Genomic DNA, 27,958 nt, shown 5'->3' with positions numbered 1-27,958 from the left:
AATTTCCAGAAGCACTGCCTCCAGGAAAGATAGCAGGTTAGTCACCGTACCAAGTCCACGCTCTTCTGTTTCCCTCGACTAGCAATAGATTGAGAGCAGACTGAGGGGAATTGCCAGCCTGATGAGGGCGCATTACAAAAGCCTTTGTCTGCCCCTTAACAGATAACTCAGCAAGGCTGGACAATGCCCTGGGGTTTTGAAGCCTGAAGTAGAGTCTGTCCATTTATCATGGCCACCATACAGGTCATCTGGCCCTTTTACCGCCGGTAGCACATGGGGCATTCTGAAGATGGCAGTCTGGGGACTATTTTGGGAGTGTGACCTCTACTTTCTTGGAAATCGAGTGCAGGGCTCTGCGCCCAGCGAGGGCTCAGTAATCCTGGTAGACCTGTTCATCTGACCTCTTCTCTAACCCTCCTCACCGGTTACACACATTTGGTTGGAAGCTATCCAGAGATTTTGTGTCTTCACTTCTGATAAAGAAAATGCACCAAGAAGATGATATTTTCCCCAATTCTTGATGATGTCCTTTGTTCAGCGTCTCTGTATACACAGTGTTAGCCAATACACTGGATATGCAGATGGGTCCTGATTGGTGGTGGTTTGAATCAGTGCCATCTGATAGAACTTCCTGCAGTGATGGAAACGGTTCATATCTACTGCTGTCCAATGTGGTATCACTCCACGTGGCCGCTCAGCTCTTAGAATGTGGCTAGAGCCACTGAGAAACTGAATTTCTCATTTTATTGCATTTTAATTCACTTAAAAAAGCCACACAGGGCTAGGTGCTACTGTTTTAGACAGCACAGGTTTACTGGTTTTTAAACTTTTTTTGACTGAGACCCATAGTAGCAAAAAAGCACGTTTTACATCACAACCCAATGGGGTGCATGTGTATGTATTTAAAAATGATAAAGAAGTGTTATGAATGATACTTACCCTTATTAAGTGTAATGCACTCTGATATTTTCTACTCCATTTTTAAAATGATGGTTAAGATTCACTGAATTGGTTTCATGACTTACTAATAGGTTGTGACCAGAGTTAGCAAACCACCATTGGAGGCAGTGGGGCCTGCGAGGATGTCACTGGCCAGTGCACACAGGCTGAGAAGGTCTGTCTTTGGAGTGAGCCCTCTCCCAGTGTTTGGGCTAAGCTCTTCTGCCGGCCTTCCTGTGACCCCGGGAGACAGGCCTGTGAAACTTCTCAGAACCAGCCAGCAATGCACAGGGCCAGGCCGAAGCCAACATCTCACTTCTGGGCTCACTGATGGGCAGACAGCCCTTCCTATGCCCCCACCAGTGATGTGACCTAGGAGAGGCAGCTGCAGTATTGAGGAGAGAGCCAAGCTTTGGTATTAGGCTGGGTAGAAAGCCTTGGAAGGGGTGGGCAGAGCTGAGGATAAGCCCCGCCTCACAGTGCAAGTAGGAAAGGCAGCTGGCCTAGCGCAAGGTGCAGCACACAGTAAGTACTCACCAAGTGTTCCCATCCCCTTGTCTCTGGGTGGTCTCCTTGCACTAGGTAACTTAGCAACAGCCTCTCTACCACTCCCATTCACTTTTACTCCTTTTTGAACTTCAGGAACATAGAATCAGATTAACCATAATCTTTGGATAATCTGTGACATACTGTCATAATTGGTCCACACATAGGCTGCTTTTACTTATTTAGTTAATTGTTTTTTAATGTGCTTATTGGTTGTGTGTGTGTGTGTGTGTGTGTGTGTGTGTGTGTGTGTGTGTTTGGTAAGATTTTATTTTGATATTTCAAACTTAAAAGAGTGTAAGAACAGTTCAAGGAACTCCTACAAACCCTTTATCCAGATTCAGTTGTTTGCATTTTGTCCCATTAGCTTTCTCATTCTCTATAGGTATGTGTATTATTTTTTTTCATGCATTTTAAAATTATTTTTCAGTTATAGCTGACATTCAATATTATTTTATATTAGTTTCAGGTGCACAGCATAGTGGTTAGACATTTATATAATTTATGCAGCAATCTCCCTGACTAGTCTAGTCCCCACCTGGCACTATACATAATTGTTGCAACATTATTGACGAGATTTCCCTATGCTGTACTTTACATCCCTGTAACTATTTTCTAACTACCAAGTCATGCATTTTTTTTTCCCCTGAACCATCAGAGATAAGTTGGAGGTGGACTTTTGACCTTTTGTAATCAGATACGTGTAATGATATCGGGTCTTGGTTTATATTTCCTTGATCACCAATGATATTGGTTTTTGGCTACAATGTTATCTTCATCCCTCCACGATTGCATTATGTGATAGGCGACTTCTCCCTTGTGGATCCTGAGAATGAGTCTGTATGCCAGAGGAAACACACAGCTAGCCTGTAACTTGTTAAATAATCTTCCACAGGTCACAGGAATCTCTTTGCATTTCTGTTTGCCTTGTTTTTATATACAAGGAAATGCTACAGGTCCCTGTCCCTTGGTGGTTGCTGTAGCAACAGAAAGGGGACATGGGTCTTTTTTGTTTTTAATGCTATAAAGAAAGCAGTCTTAGTTATAATAACCAAAAAGTGGAAACAATCCAAAAGTCCATCTATGGATGAATGAATAAGCAAAATGTGCTATATACATACAGTGGATTATTATTCAGCCATGAAAAGGAATGAAATTCTGTGCATGCTACAACATGCATGATCCTTGAAAGCATTATGCTAACTGAAATAAGTTAGACACATAAGGAAGGACAAATATCGTATGATTTCACTTAGATGAGTCACCTTGAACAACCACATGCATAGAGACAGAAAACAAAATTGAGGTTACCAGCAACTGTGAGGGGAAAGAGTTATCGTTGAATGCATACAGTGCTTCTGTTTAGGATGATGGAAAAGTTCTCCAAATGGATATTGGTGGTTGCTCAGCATTAGGAACGTACATAATGCCACTGAATTACACTCTTAAAAATGGTTAAAATGATAAATTTTATGTTATGTGTATTTTATAATTTTTTACCTCCCTCAAAAAAGGGTGGGGGAGGGGAATACTAGAAGAGTAAGTATCAGAGATCAAAACAAGAGTTAAGAATTTAGAAAATATTTATTTTACATTTTTGGATAGGGAATACAATATGTGATTCAAAAGCCAGGATGATATAAAAAGATCCACAGGAAAAAGTCTCCCCCTTGGTCCTGTCTCCTGTCGTTTCCTCCCCACCTGCCCCTCACACTCCCACCTGCCCCTCACACTCCCACCTGCCCCTCACACTCCCACCTGCCCCTCAGAGACCACTGTCACTGCTTTCTCTTTTATTCTTCCAAGGCTGCTTTAGCAAACAGAAGCAAATACAAACAGATCTTCTCATCTCTCCCTCTTTCTTCCATGAAAGGTGACATGGTAGATTCATTGTTTAACACCTTGCCTTATATTTAAATCTAGAGGAGTATGAAATATTTTAAATGCAAACTCAAAATTGGTGATTTTTGCACATTTATAGAGGAAAAGGACACAGGCGTATTTTCTTCACCCAAGTAGCACTTTTTAATAAGTGCAGAGAAGTTCACTTTCTACTTCATTAACAAAAGTGAGAAAAAAAAATAGGAAAGAAATTTTAACTTCCAGGAAGCATTAAGGATGGCTGACTTGCCCTGGGGGAGCAGTTTACAATGTGCAAAGCCCCTCTTTCAAAGCAGCCTTAATTCCATTGGCAGCTAAGAGATTACCACCTTGTGAAAAGAAAGGAAGAAATGAAACCTCCCCACCTTTGATTTATCTGTCCCAGAAAAGGAAACACTTGAGGTGGGGAGGAGTAAGGGGGGGCCTCTAGATGACCACTACTCTCTGGCGCCAAGGGCAAGGCTCTGTTCTTTTCAATTTAAGAAATTCACTGGGCATCCCAGGAGACTGTGTCTTGAACTCTCTGAAATTGTTATGTCCCTGGGCTTCTTTCTCTTCTCCCAACCTCTCCTCACAAAAGACAGACAAAACAAGCAAAACCTAGCCCATGATCTTCCCAAACTATTTTGGTCACAACAACTTTGGCTATTAAAACAGAGAAAGAGAAAGACACCTGTCACTAGAAAACCAACTGCTGCCTTTCAAGGTTCTATTAAAAAAAAAAAAAAAAACCAGAAAGAAAGAAAGAAACCCACAACTTTCTGTTTTCTCAAGATAAATCCAAAATTGAGACATGTGACAATGGTAGTGATTCTATGTTAAAAGTAGGTAACATATATTAAAATAATCTGGTTTCAAACTTAAAAGAAAAATCTTGACCACTTTAATATTGCATTCATTCAAGTCATTCATTAATTCAATACTTTTTATTCAAGTACCTTTTTGAGCACCTTTTACATGCCAGAAATGGTACACCACAGTGAACAAGGCAGCAAATACATTCCTTGCTCTCATGGAGTCAGCATTCTGGCTGGAGAGACAGACAATGAAGAAGTAAATAAACAGACATATACTTTTAGGCAGTGACAAGAGCTACGAAATAACAAAATAAAGCAGGATAACGGGATGGGGAGGGAAGAAGCTATCTTAGATATGACCAGCAGGAAAGGTCACCTGTGAGAAGGTGACCAAATCCAATAGAAAGGAAGAGGGCCAGTCCCTGGGAGATCATGAGCAAGGGAAACAAATGTGGGAGAGAATGACAGAGGACAGAGAGGCTGGACTGGGCTGAGGGGAGGGGAGAAGGTCAGAGAAGCAAGAAGGGGATAGACAAGTATGGCCTCCTAGGTTAGGGGTCAGCAAACTGACCCAGAGGCCAGACCTGCCCTGCTGCTTGCTTTGGATGGCCCATGAGCCAAGATTGAGTTGTATATTTTTATTTTATTTATTATTATTTTTTTAAGGAGGGTTCAGCTCACAATGGTCCATGTAGGGATCGAACCAGCAACCTTGGTGTTAGCAGCACCATGCTGTAACTAACTGAGCTAACCGGCCACCCCTGAGTTGTACATTTTTAAATAGTTGGTAAAAAAAAAAAAAAATTCAAAAGAATTTGTGACAAGTTTTCACATAAAAAGTCATGACATTCAAATTGCAGCATATTTACTCATTTTTTTCTGGTTGCTTTTGTGCTACAATGGCAGAGTTGGGTAGTTATGATAGAGACCATAAGGCCGTGGATCTCTACGAGCACTCTCTTGGTGTTCCAATTTTATCTGTTTGGCATGGACCCTTTTCTCCCTGGAGGTGGCAGTCTTCTGCCGGTACAATTCCTGCCTCCCTTCTAGACTGCCCTCTCACTGGGTGCCTTGGCATTCCTGTTATATTCCACCAGCACCCAGCTGTGTGTGGTGTACAGTAGCTACTCAATGAATATTCAGTTCCTCGATATATACTTTAAAAATGCTCGTATAACTTAATCATAACTACATTGAAGGTATTCTGTGTAATACATTCATGTGGCTCAGAGATTTAAAAGTGTATCAGTGAAAAAGATCCCTAACTTCCTCACACTTTGGAAAATAGTTTGGCCTTATTTTGTAGAGCTGGCAATACTCAAGTCCACGACCCACACCTAGATATCTTAAAGAAACTCATATATGTGTATACCTATAAGAACGGTCATAGCAGTACTGTTCTGTTTCTTTCTTTTCTTCTTTTTTTTAAAAATGGGGAAACTGTGTTTTTCCAGGACCCATCAGCTCCAAGTTGAGTAGTTGTTTCAATCTAGTTGTGGAGGGCACATCTCAGTGGTCCATGTGGGGAATCGAACCGGCAACCTTGGTGTTATGAGCCTGTTCTCTAACCAACTGAGCTAACTGGCGCCTCAGCACTGTTCTTAATAGCCTCAAACTAGGGGTGGGGGGTGGGGGGAGCCAAATATCCATTGCATTAGAATGAATAAATCATGGTATATTCAAGATGAAAAAGAACTCCATACCCCAAAAAAGGATGACTCTCACAATGCTGAGTGAAAGAATCAGGCACAAAAGAGTACACATTTTATAATATATGCTGCCAACCTTATCGGGGTCCAGAACCGAATCATAGTGTTTGGGCACATATGTGTAAGTTGTAAGACTAGAAAGAACAGCTAAGAAATTATTATCATAGAGTCAGGATAGTGATTACCTCTGGAGGGGAGACTGTAGGATGAGAAAGGAGCCCTTGGGGGGTTCTGGGGTGCTAGCATTGTTTTTATTCTTTTTAACTAGTGACCATTATTACCTGGGTGTGAGTGAGCTTTATAATCATTTGTGAAAGTAGACCCCACCGATACAGTTGATATTTTCTCTATGTGGTTCACAATTTAAAAAACATAAACCAAAAGTTTCCCTACCTTTCCCTTCTCTAGCCCCAGTTCCCCCTCTTTGGAGGCAACCTCTGTGTGTGTGTGTGTGTGTGTGTGTGTGTGTGTGTGTGTGTGTGTGTTTTGTTTTTTTGATATACAACTTATAGAAAATACGTAATTTTGCAGTAGAAAGGAAAAGGAACAACCCATAAAGATGTAAGCTATGATTACTGACCAGCTATTTTTCACTCAACAGGTGGTTACTATGTGTTCTCCCTGCCCCATGTGCCGCTCGCTTATCTAGAATCTGCTCTGTGTCTGAGTGGGTCCATGAGCTTCATTTCATTTACTTTTGTTCTTCTAACAACCCAAGTGAGGCAGGCACTGTCATCATTCCCATTTTACAGAAAAAGAGACGGAGGCTGTTGTGCCTTTGCTTTTGGGCTTTCTAAGCATCACACCGATGGCACTGAGACCCCATCAAGGGTTGTGTCAGGGGTGGTTACCTTGATGCCTCTAGATGTGGGTGCTCTGACCAGCCCCTTTCTCACTCCAGGTGGCCCTGTGTACCCAAGTGGCCCTGGGCATGGAGCACTTGTCCAACAACCGCTTTGTGCACAAGGATCTGGCTGCTCGCAACTGCCTGGTCAGCGCCCAGAGACAGGTGAAGGTGTCGGCCCTGGGGCTCAGCAAGGATGTGTACAACAGGTAGAAGCACATGAGTGGGGTGGGGCGAGGGGCAGAGGACAGATGCAGTTTGGGGGGGTGTGGGAAGGGCTTAATGTCTGCGTGGTCCAAAGCTGGAGGGCCCAGGAGTGGGCATAGCCTCCTCACCCTTCCCAGAGGTGCGGCGGGAGTCCCAGCCAGTGGGCCACACGTCCCTGACATTTATACATTGTCTCTAGTGATAAAGAATTATAAACCCTTTTTAATAACTAGTCAAATTTCATAACAATTTAATAATTTATTCATATGGTTCCCTCTCTGTAACTTCCTGAATTCAGTAATTATTATTGTGAAGCCTATGATTTAAAGCTCAGCACCCACAGCCAGAGATTGCTCTGCAATGCCTACACACACGACATACTGCCTCCAGAAACTTCCCCTCAAGTCACCCCAGTTCTGAGTCACCCCAGTTCATCTGACTGTTGTTTTAGTCATGATGGCTTTGTCACTAGTAAAGCTTTTAAAATTTTCTTTCCATTTAATGTTTTTTTTTTTTTCACATTTTTTAAAAACCAATACTGGAAGTGTGTGTAATTATTTGCTTTTTTATTGATATTAACTTCTAGGCAAAGTTTGATTCTTCATAGAATTTTTAACCATCAAACTCCACATCGATGCCTCCAAATTTCATCCACTATGCCTCCATGCTCAGCATAAATGTTGCCAATTTCTCTTGAGTGCCTTGATGTAGAAAAGTTGGGGTCTATCTAGCTTGGGTATGAGACCCAGACCCGGGATGAGGTTGGGATCCCAGGCCACGTTCCTCACCTCACCCCACTGTGGGAACCACAGAGGCTCCAGCCCCATCCCCGCGTGTGGTTTTCTTCTGCAGTGAGTACTACCACTTCCGCCAGGCTTGGGTTCCGCTGCGCTGGATGTCCCCTGAGGCCATCTTGGAGGGCGACTTCTCCACCAAGTCTGATGTGTGGGCCTTTGGTGTGCTGATGTGGGAAGTGTTCACCCATGGAGAGATGCCCCACGGTGGGCAGGCCGATGATGAAGTGCTGGCAGGTAGGCGGTTGTGTTTCCAAGGGATGACTCCAGGTGGAGAGTTTGCTCGAGGTCCTGGGGCTGAGCCGCTCAGCCTGCCTCCCCGCTCGAGGCTGGTATTAGCAGGGACAGAGATAGGGCCACTCCAGTTCTTGGAATACTGAAATGCCTTCACACTGGTTGGTAAATAGCCCTTGCCCCCATGCATTGGCTGCCTCCTGTTCTGTGTGAACCCTGCCCCAACCAGTCCAAGCGAGCTGGGGCCAGGGGAGTTACCCAGTTTGGTGGTAAGATAGCTCCGGGTATACTCACTCCTTGAGTCAGTGCGCACCTACCACTGGCCTGTGACCCCGCCCCAAGTCGTCCTCCTGTGGCTGTTTATGGGAACTGCAGGCTCCACAGACCACTGGACAGGTGGTTAAAAGTTTTGACTAACTCCTCGCACCATCTTCCTGCAGACTTGCAGGCTGGGAAGGCCAAGCTTCCACAGCCTGAGGGCTGCCCATCCAAGCTCTACCGGCTGATGCAGCGCTGCTGGGCCGTCAGCCCCAAGGACCGACCCTCCTTCAGTGAGATTGCCAACACCCTGGGAGACAGCCCTGCAGACAGCAAGCCGTGAGGAGGGAACCCAGGCAGCCTGTGTCTCAGGATGGCACGGGCAGGGGAGGACCTCTTGAGGGGTGCCCGCAGCATGATGGGCCAGATCCCTGTCCTCCTTGGCCCTAGGGCCCCCACCCTGGCACCACAGGCACTGCTGAGGTCTGGGCAGGGCCTGGGCTTTCCTCCTCTTCCTCACTCTCAGCCTTTGGGGAGGCCGATTGGGACCCAGATGGGGTGACTAGAGCCTTGGGCTGGGCAGCTTTCTTTGCCACCGCTCCCCCCATCAGGGACAATGTGGATGCCTCAGGTAACCCCCAGTTTCTGGCCTGGGCTTCCTCCCCTTGACCAGGTCCAGTTCTGCCATTCATCTACCAACTTTGCCCAGGGAGGGCTAGGCTGAAGATGAGCAGGGTTTGAGGTGTTCCCTAATAATCTCAAATTCCTGGGTAGTTCTGGCCCACGAGGCCCACCTCGGGGTCTGTGCCAGGATCACGGAGGACACAGCCAATGAACCCTCCCTGCATGGACTTGTGCACGCTGACCCAGGCCCATGCCCCCTCCCCACCCTTCTCTCCTTTCCTCATCCTAAGTGCCTGGCAGATGAAGGAGTTTTCAGGAGCTTTTGACACTATATAACCCGCCCTTTTTGTATGCACCATGGGCGGCTTTTGTATGTACTTGCAGCGTGGGGTGGGTGGGCATGGGAGGGAGGGGTGGGCCCTGGAGGAGATGGGGAGGGGGGCCAGCCCTGCCTCACACCTTTATTGTTGTTGTTGTTGTTGTTTGTTTGTTTGTTTTGGGGTTTTTTTGTTGTTTTTTTTACACTCGCTGCTCTCAATAAAGAAGCCTTTTTTACAACTTGGTTCTGATGTTCATTCCCTGCCGTTGCCCTTGAATCATGTCCCGTCTTCCCCCATATTCAGAAGGGCCATGTGCCTTCACAGAGTCAGGTGGGGCTTGGATGGGAATAACTGGCCGACACGGGTCCTTCTCTCTGGTTCGTGGAGCAGCTGAGAATGTGGGCTCAGGAGGCAAGGCCACCTCTTGTCCATGGGACCCTGTGTTGCTTCGGACTGCCAACTACTTACTTACTGCTGGCTACTAGCCTAGTCTTCGCGCTCAGGTGGGGAGGGTGGAAGTGTGAGGAGGGACAAGTTAGAGTAGGACTGGAGGAGTAGTTGATGACAGATTCAGGTCTCTGAATCCCTTTAAGGCTTGAGGAGGAAGATGGAGTGGATAATATGGAGCAAAGGGATGACGCTAATGCCTCATTGCTCCCAGACCCTCAACTGGTTTGATTCCTGCCACTCAGTTACCTAGACTTTGTGACATCACCATATTCCAGTAACTTCAGCCCGGTTCTCCAACCTGAAGAAATGATTTCTTAACTCTGAAATTGCTCTAATTCATTCTGTGTCTCACCAAACTTCTCAGTAATGAAAATAACAGCTAATATTTATTGGCTGCTTTGTCCCAGTCACTTTGCTAAGCACTTAACATGCATTCTCTCACGTAATCTCCGTGACTACTCTGTTAGCCTGATGTTAATTGTTCTCATTTCACAGGTTAGGAAACAGGTTCAGGGAGGACAGGTAGTTTCCCCAATGTGACACAGCTAGTAATTGAGCCGCTTACTTGATAAAAACAGTGTGTTACATCCTTCAGGTTTGTTGGAGTGAAAAAAAACACACAAAGAAACAATTTCTCTAGAGCAGTGTTTTCCAAACTGGGTTTTAAAAATATGAAACATGATGGAAACTGAGTACATTGTATACCTTAAAGGTAAGTGTTCTTTTACAAAAGTTGTTGGTAACATTTGATACATGTTTGCTTATACTGGGTTACACATTAGCAATTGGGTTGGTGATTCTGTATAATAACCCCCAAATCTCAGTCACTTGCAACAATTTATTTTTCTCTATCATAAATCTGCAGATTGGTGAGGTTCTGCTGATCTTGGCAGGGCCTCGCTGAGTTCAGCTGGGGGTTTCCTCCAGGCTGTAGGACTAGTTTGGGTGTATTCTGCTGGTCTCAGAGCATGCTCTCATGCAGTGGCAGGAGCACAAGAGGTCAAGCCTAATCACGCAAGCACATTTAAAACCACAAGTCTGTTAACATTTTATTGGCCAAAGTATGTCACATGTCAAAACTCAGCAACAGCAGTAGTAGGTTCTGCAAAGTCACATGGCAAAGGATGTGGCTGGCTGATTCCAACACAGAGTGTGAAGAATTGGGAGCAAAAATTGAATTCACCACGGGTTGCGATGTAACAATGGTTTTTTAACATGGGTTGCACCTGGAAGTAAGTATTGGGGAGGCAAAGCTTTAGAAGGTCATTAATCCCTAATCCTTTTCTCATTCATGGTCTTCCTTGACCACACTGCAGCAGCCAACGCTGCTGGCCACATCTGCCTTTTCAGACTCCTCTGTTGACTTGGGTGATGGTATGCTGTTTTCCTGTTCTCTGACCAGGCCTTTCCCAGCCCCAGCTGAAACTTCCTTCTTCTGCCGGCCCCAGAGATTGCTGTTCTCCTGAATCCTGTCCTTGGCCTTCCTTTCTACATTGTCCACTGCAAGAGTCTCATCTCACCTCACGTGGCTTTAATTGGCCCTTTAGTGTGGCTAGTTCCTTCCCCAAGTATTAGCTGCAATTTTAGCCTCCACTTCAAGCTCCAGACACACACTCCCCACTTCCTACAGGACATTTTCCACTGCTTGTTCCCCTGGACCCAGCCTGAATTTCTCTCTCGCTCTCACTCTCGCTCTCTCAATCTTGTTCCCCTAGCCAAGTTCCCTCTTTCCATTAATGTTACTAGTGGAGGATAGTCACCTTTACTCAAAATCTCAATCCATCATGAGTCTTCTTTGTTTATCCCGCTCCCCATGCAGCCGGTCACCAAGATCCATTTATTTTACCTCTGCCTTGTTTCTAATTTTGCGTAAAAAAAAATGTATGAAAGTAATACTGATCATGGAAGACGTCAAATGGTACAGACTTCTATAAAGCAAAAAAACACACTCCTCTAGTCCCCAAACTCCTCTCCAGGGGCTGCTTACCACTATTCGTGTCTGGAGCATGGCTTTCCAGATTTTCCCTAGGCATACTGATTCATGACCCCTTTTCCTTTCTATTCCCTCTAATGCTGCTATCACAGTTGAGAGCTCTTCTATGCGAAGTTAAGAATAACTGCATAAAGGTTACCTCCAAATGAAAATAGTTTTAGAGTGTTAGTAATTTTTTATAGTAATGTTTTAAAGCAACCCCGTAATTTTTGTTCTGCTATTATTTAGGTGATAACAATCAGGAGAAAGAAAGCAAGGTCAGGGTGGGAATGGTGTGGTAGGAGGGAATCTGGCTGGAATCCTGGTGCCCTTCTGAAGGTTGTTCATGGTCTGGGGTGGATGTGAGCTCCCATCTTCCAGGGGACGACTGTGATTTAAGGCCTTATCTGAGAAGCACCAAACTCGCATTCCAGAGAGGCCAGGCAGGGGACTTATCTGAGCTCAGTGGGCTGTAGGGAGTCTAGTGAACCTGAGAACAGATGCCTCTCCTATGACCACCATTCGACTCGGCTGTAGGCTGTAGTAATGTGGGCACCCAGGCCTGGAGTTGCTAAAAATTTCGATTTTTTGGAGAGAGGCTGGATATTCAGATTTTTATGTAAAATCTCCTGATTTAAAGATATTATATGGTCCAAACAAAACATCTATGAACCAGTTTCTGATTTTGACTTATCCACATCCAATAATTTTGGCTCCTGAACCGTAGTGATCCAATATAGTGTGGGTATATATAGGTCCCCTCCCCTCCCCCACCACCCAGTGGTGACAAAGGGCTGTGAAGATGCCATCCCAAGCAGGTGAAGGTGCTGTGGCGCTAACACTGGTGTGCAATGGCCCAAGGGTTGGGTGAAATCAGAACAGCCTAACTGAAGGGAAACAGAACTGTTCTCTACTGTGGATGCAGCGGGCAGCAGTTGTCCCCTGGGGTGCCATGGCTGAGGGTGTCTAAGCTGGGGGTCTCACGTAAAAGTCTTCAGAAGCCAGGCAAGAATGGAGCCCAGGGCTGTGGTTGTATAATAAGACCGTGCTGTTCAGACAAATCACGGTCCCAAGAACTGTCTGTGGCCCCTGAAGCCCTTCTGGAACCTATTTATCTATTTGACCTGTTCTTCCTCTTGAGCTAACACATTCCATATGTTTAACTACCTGTTGTGTGGACTAAATTAGGAAAAGAAAAAAACTCTTTAAGACTGGTAGGAAATGGGGAAGAGGAGGGCTCTTAAAGAGTTTAATGAATGAGCCCATTTTTAATATAAGTGTGTATGTAGATACACACATTATATCAACAAATCACTTGAACATACTTTATTTCAATATTTCTCAGTCTTTGGATTGTGACTCACAGTAAAATAGGCAGTTGATATTGTCATCCAGTACATATACACATTGAACCATGTGAAATCTACACTATCTCACCCTCTTTACCTATAAAATGGAAATTTTATATGGTTTACCTAGAAATAATTCAAACAATTTTTATGCAATAATATTTACGCTTGCTTTTTGTGATACCCATTATTTTAAATGCTGGCTGCAGTGCACTAAATTGTTTTCACTTCCCAACAACTTTTAAGGTAGGAATCATCACCCTCTCCCATCCTATTAAACACCAGAGGACGTTTATCCCAGGGATGAGGTGATTGTCCTAGGCAGCTCCTATTAACTATTCACTGACCACTTACATATATTCCGCGTTTTAGTTTTTATCTCATTTAATCTGCCTTAAGAATCTCATGCGATGGGTACCAACAATGAGGAACATGGAGTTTGGAGAGGTCAAACACTTGTTTCCAGCACAGGGCTAGGAAGAGGCAGAGTCCAGATTTGAATAATTTCTGTATGAGCAAAGCCCAAGCTATTTTCACTGACTTGGAACTCAGATCCAGACCCAGACCCTGAACCTGGCCTTTGCAGCACCCTATTTTTTTTTCTCCTATGGGCTCCCCTTGGCTTTCCAGAGAAGGGCGCGCGCGTGAGTGTTTGCGCTTGCTTGAACTTTCTGCTCGGCTACACTTTTTCTCAGACCTTTGCACCGACTGGGGGGTGGGCTTTATCCCTGGAACCACCCCCTCCCCCAGCCCAGCCCGCAGCTGGAAGTCTTCACTAATCTCCATCTCCTCCCTTCCCCCAACTGGGACGGGGAGGCCGACTGTCTCTCCGGTCTTTTCCAGATGTACGTCTGCCAGAGGCCTTCCCAGTATAGAGGATGATGAATGAGGACCGGGGAGCCGGCCTGGTGGGAAAGTGTCGTCGCCTTGAAAAGAGAGGGAAAAGGAAAGGAAGTCGGGGGGAGGGGAAGGGTTGGAGCCGAGTGGCGGGGGCGCGACGAGTCTGGACACCAAGGACCCAAGCCCCCACTACTCGGCCCGTAACTTTGCCTCCTTCAGGAAGGAGTAGGTAAGTGCTCCAATCCCCGCATTCCCTTGGAATTTGGGCTGTATTATATCATTTACTGCAGTCCGCACATTCCACTCAGGAACTACCCCAGCGTTTGCTTCCAACCGTTCCAATGCCGACTTTCCAGTGCTGCTCCCTCGTCTCCGCAAGATTGCGTTCCAGTCTCCTCCCAGGCTTCCTCTCCACAGATCCCTCCCAATTCTCTCTGGTCAGGGAGGCGGAGTCATACCTCCTCTCCTGTTCCTTTAAGAGGCGTCGGCTCCTCCCCTTTCGGAGTCGCCGTCTGACGCGGGATGACTGCAACAAGTTCGGTATGTCTATGCAAATAGGCGCCCCCTGTGGCCCAATAGGGAGCGGAGTTGCCGGAACAGCGGACCAATGGGGCGGGAACGCAGGGGCTCACCATATAAGGAGCGGCCTCGCCATAAAAGGAAACATTGTATCTCTTTATATGGGGGGAAGGGTCGGGGGATCCCTTGCCGCCTGCGCGTGGTCCCGGCCCCCTCCACCCGCGGTCCCCGCCGCGGCCAGCAGCCTCTGCCCCCGGGGGGACGCTGACGGCCGCCGGGCGCGCCGCCGTAGCATACGGACAGGGGGCGCTCCGCGCAGCCTGGGGCAACCCGGGCCACAGGAGCAGGAAAGTGAGGGCCCAGGTCGGCCGGGGCGTGCAGGGGCCCCGGGTTCGCAGCGGCGGCGGCGGCGGCAGCGATAGCAGCACTAGCAGCAGCGGGAGCGCCGGGTTGAGCCGGGAAGCCGATGGCGGCGGCGGCGGCGGCTCCGATTCCTCGCTGACTGCCCGTCCGCCCTCCTGCATTGAGCGCCATGTTACCGAGCCAAGCTGGGGCCGCGGCGGCGCTGGGCCGGGGCTCAGCCCTGGGGGGCAGCCTGAACCGGACCCCGACGGGGCGGCCGGCCGGTGGAGGTGGCGGCGGCGGCGGCGGGACTCGCGGGGCTAATGGGGGCCGGGTCCCCGGCAACGGCGCGGGGCTCGGGCCGGGTCGCTTCGAGCGGGAGGCTGCAGTAGCAGCGACAACCACCCCGGCGCCCACCGCGGGGGCCCTCTACAGCGGCAGCGAGGGCGACTCGGAGTCGGGCGAGGAGGAGGAGCTGGGCGCGGAACGGCGCGGCCTGAAGCGAAGCCTGGGCGAGATGGAGATCGGCATGGTGGTCAGTGGGCCCGAGGCGGCGGCGGCGGCCACCGGGGGCTATGGGCCGGTGAGCGGCGCGGTGAGCGGGGCCAAGCCTGGTAAGAAGACTAGGGGCCGCGTGAAGATCAAGATGGAGTTCATCGACAACAAGCTGCGGCGCTACACGACCTTCAGCAAGAGGAAGACGGGCATCATGAAGAAGGTACCGGACCGGGAGGCTGGCCGACCACGGGGGACCGGGAGGGTGGGGACTCGCAGGGGGAGCCGGGGAGGAAGGCAGAGCCGAAGCGGAGGTGAGAGGCGGCGAGTCCGCAGGAGGTGTGTGGGAGGGGATGGCTGTTACCCCTGTAGGGTGAAAGGGGAGGGGCCGCCAGGGAAATGTGGGGAGAGGGGAGATGCTGCTAACGTCCGGAGAAGAGGGGAAAGGCGCCAAGGTGGGAGTGACGGGCCCGAGAGAGGAACAGAGCCCTTGCAGAGTGAAGGAATGGTAATGGGAGACTGCGAGGCTGCCCCGGGGGGTGGTTAACGAAACCCCTGGGTCAGTAGGTCCAGTGGGCTCTGGTGTTCCGGGAAGGGAGCTGGAAAAGCAGGGAGCAGAAGAAAAGGTATGGAGGTGAGGAGGCTGGAGCTGTGTAACAACAATGAGCGAGCATGTGTGGGAGGAAGGTGGGCACTACTGAAGTGCTGGCTGGAAGGACAGGCAGGGCTGGTGACCGAATGGGGCTCAAGAGCCCCAGGTGAGGGAGCAAGGCAGGATAACTGATGCTGCCTTGAGCAGCAGGTACCAAGCCAAGTCCTGCCATGGCCATGTGTCTTCCATGCATCCACTGGAAGCCAGCACCCTCCCTGCAGGACAGGCTTCGGAAACATCTGTCTTTCTGACAAGTGGGATTTCCAGCCCTAGGGAGAACTGGTGCATGGAGTTTGGTGGGAAGGCAGGGAGTTTGCTGAGGTATCTAGAAATCCTCCTCTTATAGCCGATTATCCAATGAAAAGGGATGAGGAAAAGAGTTGTCTTGGGGTGTATAAGATATGGGAAGGGGTGGAAGCAAAGGAACTGGGAAACAAAAAGCTAGAACCCTGGAAACATTGGCTGGTGTTTATAGCTGTTCCATATAGAAATCAGAGCTGCTTCCAAGGTGGGTTGAGGAACTTTGTTGGGAATGAGGATGCCATCTATGGGGCCATCCTTGAAGGTCCCCTTCCTGGGCCCAAGGCAGAGTAGTAGCTGCTAATGTAGCCCCCATCTCCCATCACTCCAGACACTTGTATCAAGACAAAGGAAGGAAAAAACAAAAAGGGTAGCATAGTATGATAGGGCAGAAGGACAAAATGGCAACAGGTTAGTACCTGTGCAGTTTCTGGGAAGAAATGGGGCATTTTAGAGCTTGGGTGGCCCTTTATCCCTAATGTCTTATGTGAATTCCAGTATAGTAGTAAGTTCATCCTGGTCCCTGTGACAGGAGGGGATGGAAGCCTTCTCTCTGTGAGGGCACCAAGTTGCAGTAAGGAGCAGCTAACCTGGGTCTCTCTGTGTCCCCTGCGGTTAGATGTCATGAGGGGGCCTTGACTGTTTGCTTGGGGTATCTGCAGGAGCTGCTCCTCAGAGGAGCATGGGGTTTTCTGCTCTCCATCTTACTTTCAGATATCCTGATAAGACACTCCCCCCTCCCCCCAATCACTGGAGAGGAAGGTCATTATGGTAGTGGGGGCTTGAAATCACTGTGTATTTCCTCTCTTTCCTATTTCCCAAGGAAGGTAGAGGTAAAGGAGTTTTGCTGACCTACCCATCTCCTCCCCCCTACCCCCAGGCCTATGAGCTGTCCACGCTGACAGGGACACAGGTGCTGTTGCTGGTGGCCAGTGAGACAGGCCATGTGTATACCTTTGCCACCCGCAAACTGCAGCCCATGATCACCAGTGAGACTGGCAAGGCACTGATTCAGACCTGCCTCAACTCGCCAGACTCGCCACCCCGCTCAGACCCCACCACAGACCAGCGAATGAGTGCCACGGGCTTTGAAGAGACAGACCTCACCTACCAGGTGTCTGAGTCCGACAGCAGTGGGGAGACCAAGGTGTGTTTAGGTTCCCTATCAGAGGGGAAGGAAGGGGAGGGACTTGACTGGCAGAGGGGAGGGGAGGGGGTCTCTCTCCCTCACCAAGGACAGGTGATAGGTGCCCACTGATGTGGATTGCAGCGCGGTTAGTACCCCTCATCCGAGGGGACAGGTGTCCATTCTCGCTATCCTGACAGGAGGCTGGCCCCCTAGATAAGCGGGCGGCCTCCGTGCCCATATAAGGCCGGCTCCGGCTCCACGCCGGCCTCCTGCCTGCAGCCCGCCTGCCTGGCAGGGCCCTTGCATTCCTCCCGCCAGCTGTCTCCCCGCTGGGGGCGGGGGCGTAGCTTAGCCCTGCCCTCCTGGCAGGCCGGGTCACTGGGGACTAGGAAGTGAGCACTCCTGGGTCCCAGGGTCCAAGAAACCCAGCACAGTCGGCAGGAGGGCTGGCTGACTGGGCTGCAGACTACCTTACTAGACAACCGCCTACCACTTCAGGATGTCCGGGCCTGGGCACGTTAGGGAGTGTATTCCCAGCTGCTAGGGATGCCGGCCCTAGTTACGCCTCCCCCTTCCTTTTCCCGGTAAGGCGAGGGGGCGGGGCTTCCTCCCCAGCTCCTCTGGGGAGCTCCACCTTCCGGGTGGCCCTTCACTAACTGGCCAATTGGAGGACGCGGCACTGTTTGCCTTAGCAACGCCTCTGCCAATCAGGGGCTTCAAGCTCGCCTGCTTTGCAAACATCCCGCGTTGACCCACCCCCCAGTATTTGAGCCCCCTCAGTCCTTTGGGCTTGGTTCTCAGCTCCTGGCTTCCTCCTCCTCCTAAGAACAAAGGCTCCCTGAGGGGAAAGTCAGTGCTCTAGACTCTCTCCTGTAAGTGCCCTATCATCTATGATAATTTTCAAACTCTTTGCAGTAGGGCTCATCTATACCCAGGAAATTTTGATGGATGAATAAATTCCTTTGATAGTTTAAATCTTCAGTATTTGGCATAAAGTGCTTCACTGCCAACCCCCTAAGATGTCTCTCAAGCCCTAAGTTCCTTGAGAAACTCTTGGTCCCTATCTAAGAAGGCTGGCAAATCTGAGCTAGAAGGACCCTTTTAAAGAGGGCATAGTAGCTTAGCCCCCTCATGTTTACAGAAGAGGAAAACTGAGGCTCAGAAAAGAGGAGTAATTTTCCCAGGATCACACGCATAGTCATTGCCAGAGCTGGGAACAGACCCTGGGTGTCCTGATTCCCCAACCAATGTGATTGCCACAGTCCACTGAGGGAAAGAACTCGGGGAATTATGATGATGACATTATCATCATCCTCATAAAAGCAGCAAATACTCACTGCTCTTTTTATGTGCCAGGCACTGTTGTAAATGCTTTACATATGTTAACCTGTTTATTCTTCACAACACATATGTGGTAGGTATTATCCTTTTACAGACAAGAAACTGGAGCTCAGCAGCTCAATAGCTTGCCGGAGGGCCAGGCAGCAGGTAATGGCAGAGTTGAAAGTTGAACCCAAGCACCCTGGTTCAAGTCTGAGCTGTCAGTCCACCCTAAGCTTCTGCAGGGGCAGGGTCTGGCAGAGACTCACCGCTCCATCTCTACTCTGGATATAGGACTCACTGAAACCGGTGTTCACAGTCACCAACCTGCCGGGTACCACCTCCACCATCCAAACAGCGCCCAGCACCTCTACCACCATGCAAGTCAGCAGCGGTCCCTCCTTCCCCATCACCAATTACCTGGCACCAGTGTCTGCTAGTGTCAGCCCCAGCGCTGTCAGCAGTGCCAACGGGACTGTGCTGAAGAGTACAGGCAGTGGCCCTGTCTCCTCTGGGGGCCTCATGCAGCTGCCTACCAGCTTCACCCTCATGCCTGGTGAGTCACATGGGGCAAATTGAGCATGTGAAGAGTGGGTTTAGGGCTGGCACAAGGGGAACCTCTTCCCCTGCTCAGAAGGAGGGTGAACAGGGGCCAGAGCCTGAGAGAAGCCTCTTACGTCCCATTGGCAGCATGCCCCTCCCAACCTGTACTCCTTGTCAGTAAGTTTCAACCATATCTTGTCTAGCCAGCCCAGCTCTGTGCCCCCCATTGCCACAGGGACAGTAGTAGACATTCTACCACTTCCCTACCTTGACTGGAGGGCAGATCATGTCCTTGATGGGTCAGTGCCAGCTCCCTGAAGAGGGCAAAGGTAAGGCCTGGGGCATGAGGAGGTGGGAAGGGCAAGAGCAGAGTGTAGGAGCCCCTGGAGAGAATATTCAGGACCAAAGGGCTCCTTTTGGCTCCCAGGAAAGATAGCAATGGGAATCGGGGAGCAGTGTGCCAGACCCTGGGCATGGGGGTGTTTGAGGGTGTAGGTGGTGGCTGGGTATGACAGAGCATAAGTAAGTCTCTGTGTCTTATAGGTGGGGCAGTGGCCCAGCAGGTCCCAGTGCAGGCTATTCAGGTGCACCAGGCCCCACAGCAAGCGTCTCCCTCTCGCGACAGCAGCACAGACCTCACGCAGACCTCCTCCAGCGGGACAGGTATAGCTCAAAGCTCTGTTACTTCCCTGCCTCCTTCATGAGGCCTAGCTGCAGGTGACCAGCAGTGTCCCTCTTATAACTAAGGTCAGAGAATTTCTTAATGTCGAGACTGAGGCTTTTGGCTTAACCCTTATCCTAATCCTTGTGAGAAAGTCAGTTGAGGATTGGCTGGGTTTTGAATCCTGCCCTGCAGTAGGGCTGTGGATTCTAGAAAGAAATTAGGGACCATTAGAAGCCACCCTCCTCATTCAGATGAGAAAGCTGAGGCCCCAAAGGAGAAGTTGCCCAAAGACATACGTCTGCGTAATTTTGAGGAAGGATTTTATAGAGCAGTTGTCTCCTTGTGGGAGGGTGTCTGTCCTAAGTTTTGAGTAGCCATCATTTTCCTCAGTGTCTCTAGTCATTTTAGAAATGATGAGACACTTTCAAAATAAAATTACTTTTAAGTTCTTGTCATTTACAACCTTGTTATACAAAGTGTGGCCTGTGGAGCACCAGCGTCACCCTGGAACTGGACTGAAATATATACCCTTAAGCCTCACCCCAAACCCACTGAATTAGAATCTGCATTTTTAACAAGAACCCCAGGTTACTGAATGTACATTCACATTTGAGAAGTGCTTGTTTAAAAGATGAACTCGTGAGCCACACGTTTGGGAAGAGGGAGTAAGAATGAGAACAAATAAAAAATGGGATAATGGAGGAGTAGTATCTGAGTTTCCTTAGGTTGGGTCAGTCACTGTAATCTTTGTTTTTCCCAGCGTCTTAGGGTCTTGGAACAGAGAATTGAGCAGATAGACAACTGAATAGTGTGATATGATAGAATACAATTAGAGGCTAGTGCTGTCATGTTCAAGAAAAAATAAGGCTTTTCTTAGTCAATGACAGAGCAGAGGAATGAGTCTTGTGTAGCTTCTGACCTGGAGCTCTGGAGGCTTGGGGTTCCTAGGGGTGAGATGGGGGATATTAGTAGCGACCAGTGTGACCTCCCTGACATGTGTCTGTGTTTGCCAGTGACGTTGCCTGCCACCATCATGACGTCATCTGTGCCCACAACTGTGGGCGGCCACATGATGTACCCTAGCCCCCATGCGGTGATGTATGCACCCACCTCGGGCCTGGCTGATGGCAGCCTCACTGTGCTCAATGCCTTCTCCCAGGCGCCATCCACCATGCAGGTGTCCCACAGCCAGGTCCAGGAGCAAGGTGAGTTGGGGGACAGAGCTGAGGAAAGGAGGACCATTGCCTCCCTTACACACATACACACATTCCATGTTCCCACCTCAGTCAGATATATACACACACAAGCACAAACTAGGATGCCCACACATACCTCCAGATATATGAGTAGACACACAGATGATTGCACACATGCCTCAGCACCCATGCTTGTCCACTTGGATACTCATGCACACTTGAACACAGTTGGACACTCAGCCTATGGCACTTATACCTGAGAGTCACCCAGTCATTTGTGCATTTATCGGCACTCCTCCAATACTGGAAGTTTCTCTTGAGCAAGCAATTTGAGTATCTCCTGTGGTTTTCCAAAGCAGGTGGCGTCCCCCAGGTGTTCCTGACGGCACCATCTGGGACAGTGCAGATCCCTGTTTCTGCAGTTCAGCTTCACCAGGTAGGTGGGGGCCCCTTGCACCCATCCCCGCCAGCCAGCTACTTCTTTATCTTGACCTTGGGGATTCCATTACCAGCTTTCAAAGCCAAAATCCCTAGTCAGGAGGCCTGTTTTCTTGGTCAGACTTGTGGTGGGGCAGGCAGGCAGGCATGCAGGAGGAGCCTGAGCTGGCTGATCAGTTCCTGACCCCACTGTCCTTACACATGCCCTTCCCTCCAGATGGCTGTGATAGGGCAGCAGGCCGGAAGCAGCAGCAACCTCACCGAATTACAGGTGGTGAACCTGGACACCGCCCACAGCACCAAGAGTGACTGATCCGCCCTGCCGCCCTGGACAGATGGCCCAAGGGACGGCACCACTTATTTATTGTTGCCTTTTCACGTTTTCTTTACACACATGTTGACGGGCCGCAGGAGGGAGGAGGGGAGGAGCAGTGGGCAGCCACAGGACTGAGCCCTCTCACTCCAGCCAAAGAAATGGGCCAGCCTGCCCTCCACCCCGTCCTCCCTCACCCTCCCCTCCTTCCAGCTCCACCTCCCATGTCTGTTTGATGGTAGGACTGTCCTCCCTCCTCAGACTCCCCTTGCCAGCTTGGCTCCATGTTTGCCATGAGTATTAGCTTACCCAATGGGACCGTGCTCCACCTTCCCACAACAGGTTTCTGTGGGGCTAGGCACCGTGTCCCCCCTGAGGAAGCAGTCGGGGTCCTCTGCTCAGCCTCCTTGCTGACCCATGTCAGCACTGTGTCTGCCACAGGCTGGGTCAAAAGAGCTCTCCCCCTGCCCCTCAGGGAGCCAGCTGGGGAGGTGGGGCTTCTTTCCTCAACTCTGCCGCCCGCTGCCCCTACAGCTCCTGAGTAGCTGGGCCTGTGCACGGAGCAGGTTCCTGGGGCCACCTGCCCTGCCTTGCCGCTCCCTTCGGAACTCCAGGGGCTTCTGGGTTGGAGGGAACCACCAGTGTTCCCTCTCCCCGTCTTCCCCCTCTTCTCCCAGCTGCTTTACTTAAAGTTGATTTTGAACTTTTTATTTGAGGAGACGAAGTGAAAACAAATCTATAAATATATATTTTTAAAATATTTAACTTTTTTTTATGGCGTTTTTCTCGTCCCTCTCCCTGCCCAAGCTCCCCTTCCCTGGGGAGCCCTGGGGCTCCCCGGAACTGGCTGGGCCTCTGGGGACAGAGCCACCCCATGAGCTCTGGGACCACCAGTGTGTGGGGGAGATTCTGGGATTGCCCGGTCCTGGGTTTCCAGGAGAAAACCGGGGGAGGGGCCCTCAGGCCATGCCCCAACGGGGTGGGGAGGGCGACTCACAGCTCTGGGCCTCTTTTCGCCCTTTAGGGCTATTGCTAGGGAGAGGGAAGAGGGAGACCAAATGTGGGGGTGGGAGTGGGAGAGTGTCAGGTAGAGGAAACTGACTTCATTTGTGCCACACGCATGGGCATTGCAGCCTTGTGCTCCTCCAGGCCTGCAGTTGCCTGGGGCCCAAGTTGCAGTGAGCAGGGTGGGGTCTGGGAGGGGGTGAGAGGCAGGAATGGGGGTCAGAAGAAATGAGAGCAGCTCTTGGGCTGAGTACCGCGATAGGGGAGCCAGACATGGGCAGCTCTCCCAGGGAGTGAGCAGCTACTGTAACTTTTTAAAATTAAGACAAAAAGCCTTGAAGAAAATGACTTTATTTTTCTAAGTGTAACCTCAGTATTTATGTAATTTGTACAGGGGCCGTGCTCCACCCCCCTCTGCCCCCTTTGGGGTAGACCTTCGGGGTGGGCCAACATAGGGGGAGGGTCTTTTACCCCGTGTCAGCCCACCTTCACCACCAGTATCCAGAAAGGAAGCTTTTTCAGAACATGGCAGCAATTGGGTTGGAGTTTTATTAACCCTATGACTGACTGCCTTTAGTAGGAACAAGCCTGCTTCTGTGATTAGGTGAGAGGTAGGGGAAGATTTTACGCACAGCCTAGTTATCAAGGGGATGATTTGCCGACATGTTTGAGAACCCCCCTAACCTCTAACCCTTGTTGCTGTCGTGCCCCATTTTGGGGTGCCAACATGGAAGTCACCTTTCTGGGCTTTCTCCTGGAGACAGCTGGGGTTTATGGGTGGCTTACAAGGCTGGGGCATGGCAAATCAGGGGCCAGAGAGTGGGGGGGCTTGGGACTCAGGTCTGTAACTGCCCAGCCCTTTTCTCTGCTCATTTCACTCCACCCTCACTCACTCACTCCCCACTCCCCTACTCAGGGGAGGAGACCTTGATGAATTCCTCCTCTCCTTCCCACAAAAAGACAGACCCAGTGAGTGAATCAGGCAAAGTGCTTATAATGTGTGTTGTGTGAGCGTGGCCTTGGGAGAACATGCGTGCATCAGGGATGAGGTGGCATTTATACGTGCAGCAACCCTTGGTGTTTCCCTTCCTTGGTGGCTCTGGGGTATGTGTGTGTGTGCACGTCTGAGTGAATGTGTGTGTGTGTGAATGTAGGGTGTGTATGTCAGTGGTTTCTACTTCTCCTGGAATGCTGACCCAGGAATAGTGGACATGGTCACAGTCCTATGTACAGAGCTTTCTTTTGTATTAAAAAAAAAATACTCTTTCAATAAATGTATCATTTTTGTGCACAGACTGTGGGGTCTTTGCCTCTGTTTTTCCATATAGGGATGGTGGGAGGTATGAACACGAATCAAATCCCCAAAGTAGCTGCTCTGAGAGGCAGACCTGGCTGGATGAAAACAACAGCAATGCTAAGGGGTCCTTTGGGCTCCTGAGCTCTGTACGATTTAAGGAACATTTCTCCGGGCTGGGGTCTTTATCTTTGTGCGTGGCTTTACTAGGTGCTTAGGTAAACACAGAGATAAGCAATTTTAATGAACAGAAAGTGACAACCAATTCAAAAGAATCGCTGAGGGGTTTGTGAAACTCATGGCCATGTGACCTAGTGGAAACTCTGCCCTTGGGTTGGGAGTGTGGGTTACTAGGTTTCAGGGAGACGAGGAAAGCAGACTCACGAAAGAGAATGGGGGCTTTAAAGTTGATTATGGATGGAAAAGGCCGCCTACCGCTGCAAACACAGGAGCAACGTGACGGCAATCGGGTTCCGTCTGCAGCGCACCCCCCCCCCCCCCCCCCCCCGCAAAGCAGCAGCCCTTGGGTACTACGCATGCTCCACTTGTGCGCGGTTCCGCAGCGCTCGCCTGTGGGCCGCGGTGGGACCCGTAGATGCCCCGCAGGGCGTGCACTCGCTGTGTGACCCGGAAGGGAGCTGCTGAGGAGGCGGGGTCAGGACGGCGGGACCGTTGCTGGGTCCCAGCGAGGGCCTAGCCGGGCGGTGGGAGGTGAGAGGAGAGTCCTGCGCCTTCCCAATCCCTGTCCCGTCCTCTCCCCGGTCCCTTACCTATTCTCTGTGGGGCCGACGACGGGAGCCAGGTCTTGCTCCCTGAGATTCACTCGGTCCTGTAAGCCTCCTCGGACCGCGCCCCCCCAACCGGTTCCCATTGCGGTTCTGGCCTCGTGCACCTCCTCTTTTGGTCTGCAAGCTGGGGCCCGACCTTGCTACCGGCGCCTACCTGCAGTCTCATCCCCGAGTCCAGACCACGCCTGCACATCTCAGTTTATTGGTCCTGTTCCAAGCCCATGATAGTGGCCCCCTCCCCCTCAATTTGGGCCTGTCCCGATTGTTCTACTTCTCCACCCTGCTCATCAGTTGTTCATCGCCACATCACTGGTTACCTCTCAGTCTTGTACCCCCCCCCTCTGCCCCCGCGCTAACTGGACCCCTACCCCCAATGGAGGTCCACATCCTCTATTTCCCCTCCTCTTCACGCTGTTCTTCTATTCTCATCTTCTATGCCTGTACCCCAACATGACCCCTCCTGATCACCATTGCTCTGTCTGGGTTTACCTTCCATTCTTATTCTCACCATGCCATGCTGCCCCCACACTGTTTTCTGTCACACATATCTTTTCCTCATCACTAGCATAGCCCATCACCCCTCTCCCTTTTATAATCTGGCTTAATGTTCCATTTATCTGAGGACTGCCTCTACCTTCTCCATCTAAGAATAATAATAATAGATTATGTTTACCGAGCCCTCACGCACTCTGTGTTAGGAGCTGCTCTAAGTGCTTTATATATGTTAAGTTTCTACAACTTCATGAGTTGGGTATGATTATTATTACCATCTTGCAGAGGAGGAAACTGAGGCTCACAGGTTCAGTAACTTGTCCAAAACTACACACGTAGTAAAAGAGCCAGAATTCCAAGTCACATTTATCTGACTCTAAAACCTGCACTATATTGCCTCTCTAATACCTCCACCATCATCTCCTGACCTCATTTTCTACCCTTCAACTCCATGATTACTGCCTCCGTCTATTTCTGTCTGACTTAGACCCTCACCATACATATAGTGTAAGTGCAGGATGGGACCTGGTCTTTTTCTCGCAGGATTTCATCTGTACCCTCCTCCCACTTCCTCTTTCACAATACTGTCATCCACTTTTCCCATCAGTTATCTGGATGTGGGGGCCCATAGCCCAGCCTCTTTCATCTCTATATCTGCCATAGCCCACCCCTGTATAGCCACACTCCAGCTTTACCCTGTCATTTGTTCCCTCCCCCATCCTGACTTTTCTCACTTGTTCTGGCCCCACTGTCTCACATGCTGCTGTCCTTCCTGCTCATCCTTCTCATTCTTCTGAGTCCTGATCTGTATCCCTCAGACAGCCTGCTGTTCTGCCCGGATGGTCCTGCTTAACTGTCAACTCTTTGTTACCTTGCCTATTCTCATCTCTCTCTCTCGTAACCTCTTCTGTTTATTAAACCTCTTCATTTCATCCTCATGCTGTTTTCACTCCATTCTCCTTCTCTTATAAATCCCAAAGTTTGTTCAAGTTACTTATTTCATCCTATTCTTGGCCCTTCTATTTGGCCTCTAAATTCCATCATGCAACCTACCAGTCACCACCCACCCTGTCTGTGTCTCAAGATTCTACCCATTCCAAGTGTAGTCTTTTTGCTTTCTTTCTTTCTTTTTTTTTTTTTTAAAGATTTTATTGGGGAGTTGGGGGAGGAGAACAGTGTTGGGGAATTGGGGAAGGGGAACAGCCAAGTTGTTTTTCTTCAGTCTCTGTTGTGGAGGGTGCCAGTCGCCATCTGGCTGCCCGTTGGCAGCTCATGGTCTCTAAGCTCAAGGTGCTGTGTTCAATCTTAGTTGCGGGTGGGCGCAGTCACCATCCCAAGCCGGAGTTGAACCAGCAGCCTTGTTGTTAGCGCACGCTCTATCCACTGAGCCATCCAGGTGGCAGCTCAGCTCAAGGTGCCGAGTTCAGTCTTAGTTGCAGGTGGCCACCATTGAACAGGCAGTCTTGTTGTTACTCCAGCTGAGCCATCGTGCCACCTGTTGGCAGCTTAGTGACAGCTCAGCTCAGCGACAGCTGAGCTCGGGCTCAGCGTTACTGGCCCATGTGGGAATCGAACCGGTGGCCCTATTGCTCAGAGCTTGTGCTCCTAAGCCAACTCTTAACCAACTGAGCCACTCGGCTGGCCCTTTTTGCTTTCTTATACTGCCTTTATCTTTCTCCTTGTGTGCCCCAGGAGGTCAGGATGGTGGGGGAACGGCGCACTGGAGACCTCATGGTGCCCTTGGGGCCCCGGCTGCAGGCATATCCTGAAGAACTTATTCGACAGCGTCCTGGGCATGATGGGCATCCTGAGTACCTGATCCGATGGAGTGTCATGAAGTGTGGGGAAATGGGCAAAATGGGTGTAGAAGAGGGCAAGGCAGAGCACATTCTTATGTGGCTGTCAGCCCCCGAGGTCTACGCCAACTGCCCCATGCTGTTAGGTGAGCGGGCACTGTCTAAGGGACCTCAGCACGAACCAGCTGGGGGTTCAGGAAGCTTCGCCCGCGATCCAGGAGGCCTGGACGATGTGGCAATGGGAGAGATGGAGGCTGATGTACGGGCACTGGTACGCAGGGCTGCCAGGCAGCTGGCCGAAGGTGGGACCTCGAGCCCCACGGCTGCTGTGCTCCACACCATCCACGTGCTCAGTGCCTACGCCAGCATCGGGCCCCTCACTGGGGTCTTCAGGGAGACAGGAGCCCTGGACCTGCTCATGCACATGTTGTGCAACCCTGAGCCTCAGATCCGTCGGAGTGCGGGCAAGATGCTGCAGGCTCTGGCAGCCCACGATGCTGGTAAGAGACAGCCAGGGGAGGAAGGAGAGAATGGGCCACAAGGAGTAAAAACAGAAAAAGGAGGGCTTTCCCAACCCTGTAAGAACACCCAGTATTCAGTGACTATCAATTTAATGCAAAGGAAAAATACAAATTAAGAAGCTATTACAGGTCCATCAACAGGATACAATGATAGCACCTGGTTTATCTGTCCGTTCTCAGTGCAGTGGCTGAGAAGAGAATAGCGTAGCTTTATATTTTTAAGCTGTGGGTTGAGATTCATTAGTTGGTTGTGAAACCAGTTTGGTGGGCTATAACCAACATTTAAAAAAAAGTACAATGTCAATACATAGTACTTAGTTTTGTAGCATGAAATACGAGTATATGTTTTGGTTATATATGTATGTATACATTTGTATCAGGTTGCCA

The 27,958-nt window shown here is 49.9% G+C and overlaps 4 protein-coding genes across 7 annotated transcripts in view; 3 read left to right on the top strand and 1 right to left on the bottom strand.

Moving 5' to 3' along the window:
- PTK7 (protein tyrosine kinase 7 (inactive)) overlaps window positions 1–9,390 on the top strand; it is a 64,488-nt gene extending 55,098 nt beyond the window's left edge. For both annotated transcript variants that reach the window (XM_019642701.1, XM_019642702.1), the window contains exons 18-20: window positions 6,774–6,925; window positions 7,776–7,954; window positions 8,392–9,390. In XM_019642701.1, the coding sequence (XP_019498246.1) occupies window positions 6,774–6,925; window positions 7,776–7,954; window positions 8,392–8,552 (492 nt within the window). In that variant the 3' untranslated portion in view covers window positions 8,553–9,390. The remainder of the gene's footprint in view (window positions 1–6,773; window positions 6,926–7,775; window positions 7,955–8,391) is intronic.
- A 3,450-nt stretch (window positions 9,391–12,840) lies between these two features.
- LOC109382939 (uncharacterized) lies at window positions 12,841–14,812 on the bottom strand. The gene is made up of 2 exons (XM_019642825.1): window positions 14,223–14,812; window positions 12,841–13,850 (listed from the first exon to the last, which is right to left on the bottom strand). Exons 1-2 carry the CDS (start codon window positions 14,805–14,807, stop codon window positions 13,647–13,649), a joined length of 789 nt encoding a protein of 262 aa, XP_019498370.1. The 5' UTR covers window positions 14,808–14,812; the 3' UTR covers window positions 12,841–13,646.
- On the top strand, window positions 14,449–23,976 carry SRF (serum response factor). Of its 2 annotated transcripts, none has more exons than XM_019642823.1 (7): window positions 14,449–15,343; window positions 16,953–17,219; window positions 18,816–19,077; window positions 19,608–19,727; window positions 20,742–20,933; window positions 21,281–21,360; window positions 21,580–23,976. In XM_019642823.1, exons 1-7 carry the CDS (start codon window positions 14,816–14,818, stop codon window positions 21,673–21,675), a joined length of 1,545 nt encoding a protein of 514 aa, XP_019498368.1. In that variant the 5' UTR covers window positions 14,449–14,815; the 3' UTR covers window positions 21,676–23,976. The 2 variants fall into 2 exon arrangements, with proteins under 2 accessions (XP_019498368.1, XP_019498369.1); XM_019642824.1 differs by having other exon boundaries at window positions 21,284–21,360; window positions 21,580–23,975.
- A 625-nt stretch (window positions 23,977–24,601) lies between these two features.
- CUL9 (cullin 9) overlaps window positions 24,602–27,958 on the top strand; it is a 36,680-nt gene continuing 33,323 nt past the window's right edge. For both annotated transcript variants that reach the window (XM_019642765.1, XM_019642764.1), the window contains exons 1-2: window positions 24,602–24,685; window positions 26,947–27,550. In XM_019642765.1, the coding sequence (XP_019498310.1) occupies window positions 26,956–27,550 (595 nt within the window). In that variant the 5' untranslated portion in view covers window positions 24,602–24,685; window positions 26,947–26,955. The remainder of the gene's footprint in view (window positions 24,686–26,946; window positions 27,551–27,958) is intronic.

Source organism: Hipposideros armiger, unplaced genomic scaffold (assembly GCF_001890085.2).
Source record: "Hipposideros armiger isolate ML-2016 unplaced genomic scaffold, ASM189008v1 scaffold_72, whole genome shotgun sequence".
In the NCBI taxonomy this organism is placed as follows: Eukaryota; Metazoa; Chordata; class Mammalia; order Chiroptera; family Hipposideridae; genus Hipposideros; species Hipposideros armiger.
Note: the sequence above shows the minus strand (reverse complement) of the source record. Positions and strands in the feature narration are given on the sequence as shown.

Bases quoted from the DNA above. Each gene is read 5' to 3' on its own strand.
- LOC109382939 (XM_019642825.1), bottom strand. From the start codon at position 14,807: ATGCAGGAGGGCGGACGGGCAGTCAGCGAGGAATCGGAGCCGCCGCCG. The intron at 13,851-14,222 runs GTATGACTCCGC...TCTCTTTTCAAG, and splicing joins TTAAAGGAACAGGAGAGGAG to GCGACGACACTTTCCCACCA.
- SRF (XM_019642823.1), top strand. From the start codon at position 14,816: ATGTTACCGAGCCAAGCTGGGGCCGCGGCGGCGCTGGGCCGGGGCTCA. The intron at 17,220-18,815 runs GTGTGTTTAGGT...CTCTGGATATAG, and splicing joins ACAGCAGTGGGGAGACCAAG to GACTCACTGAAACCGGTGTT. The intron at 21,361-21,579 runs GTAGGTGGGGGC...CCTTCCCTCCAG, and splicing joins CTGCAGTTCAGCTTCACCAG to ATGGCTGTGATAGGGCAGCA.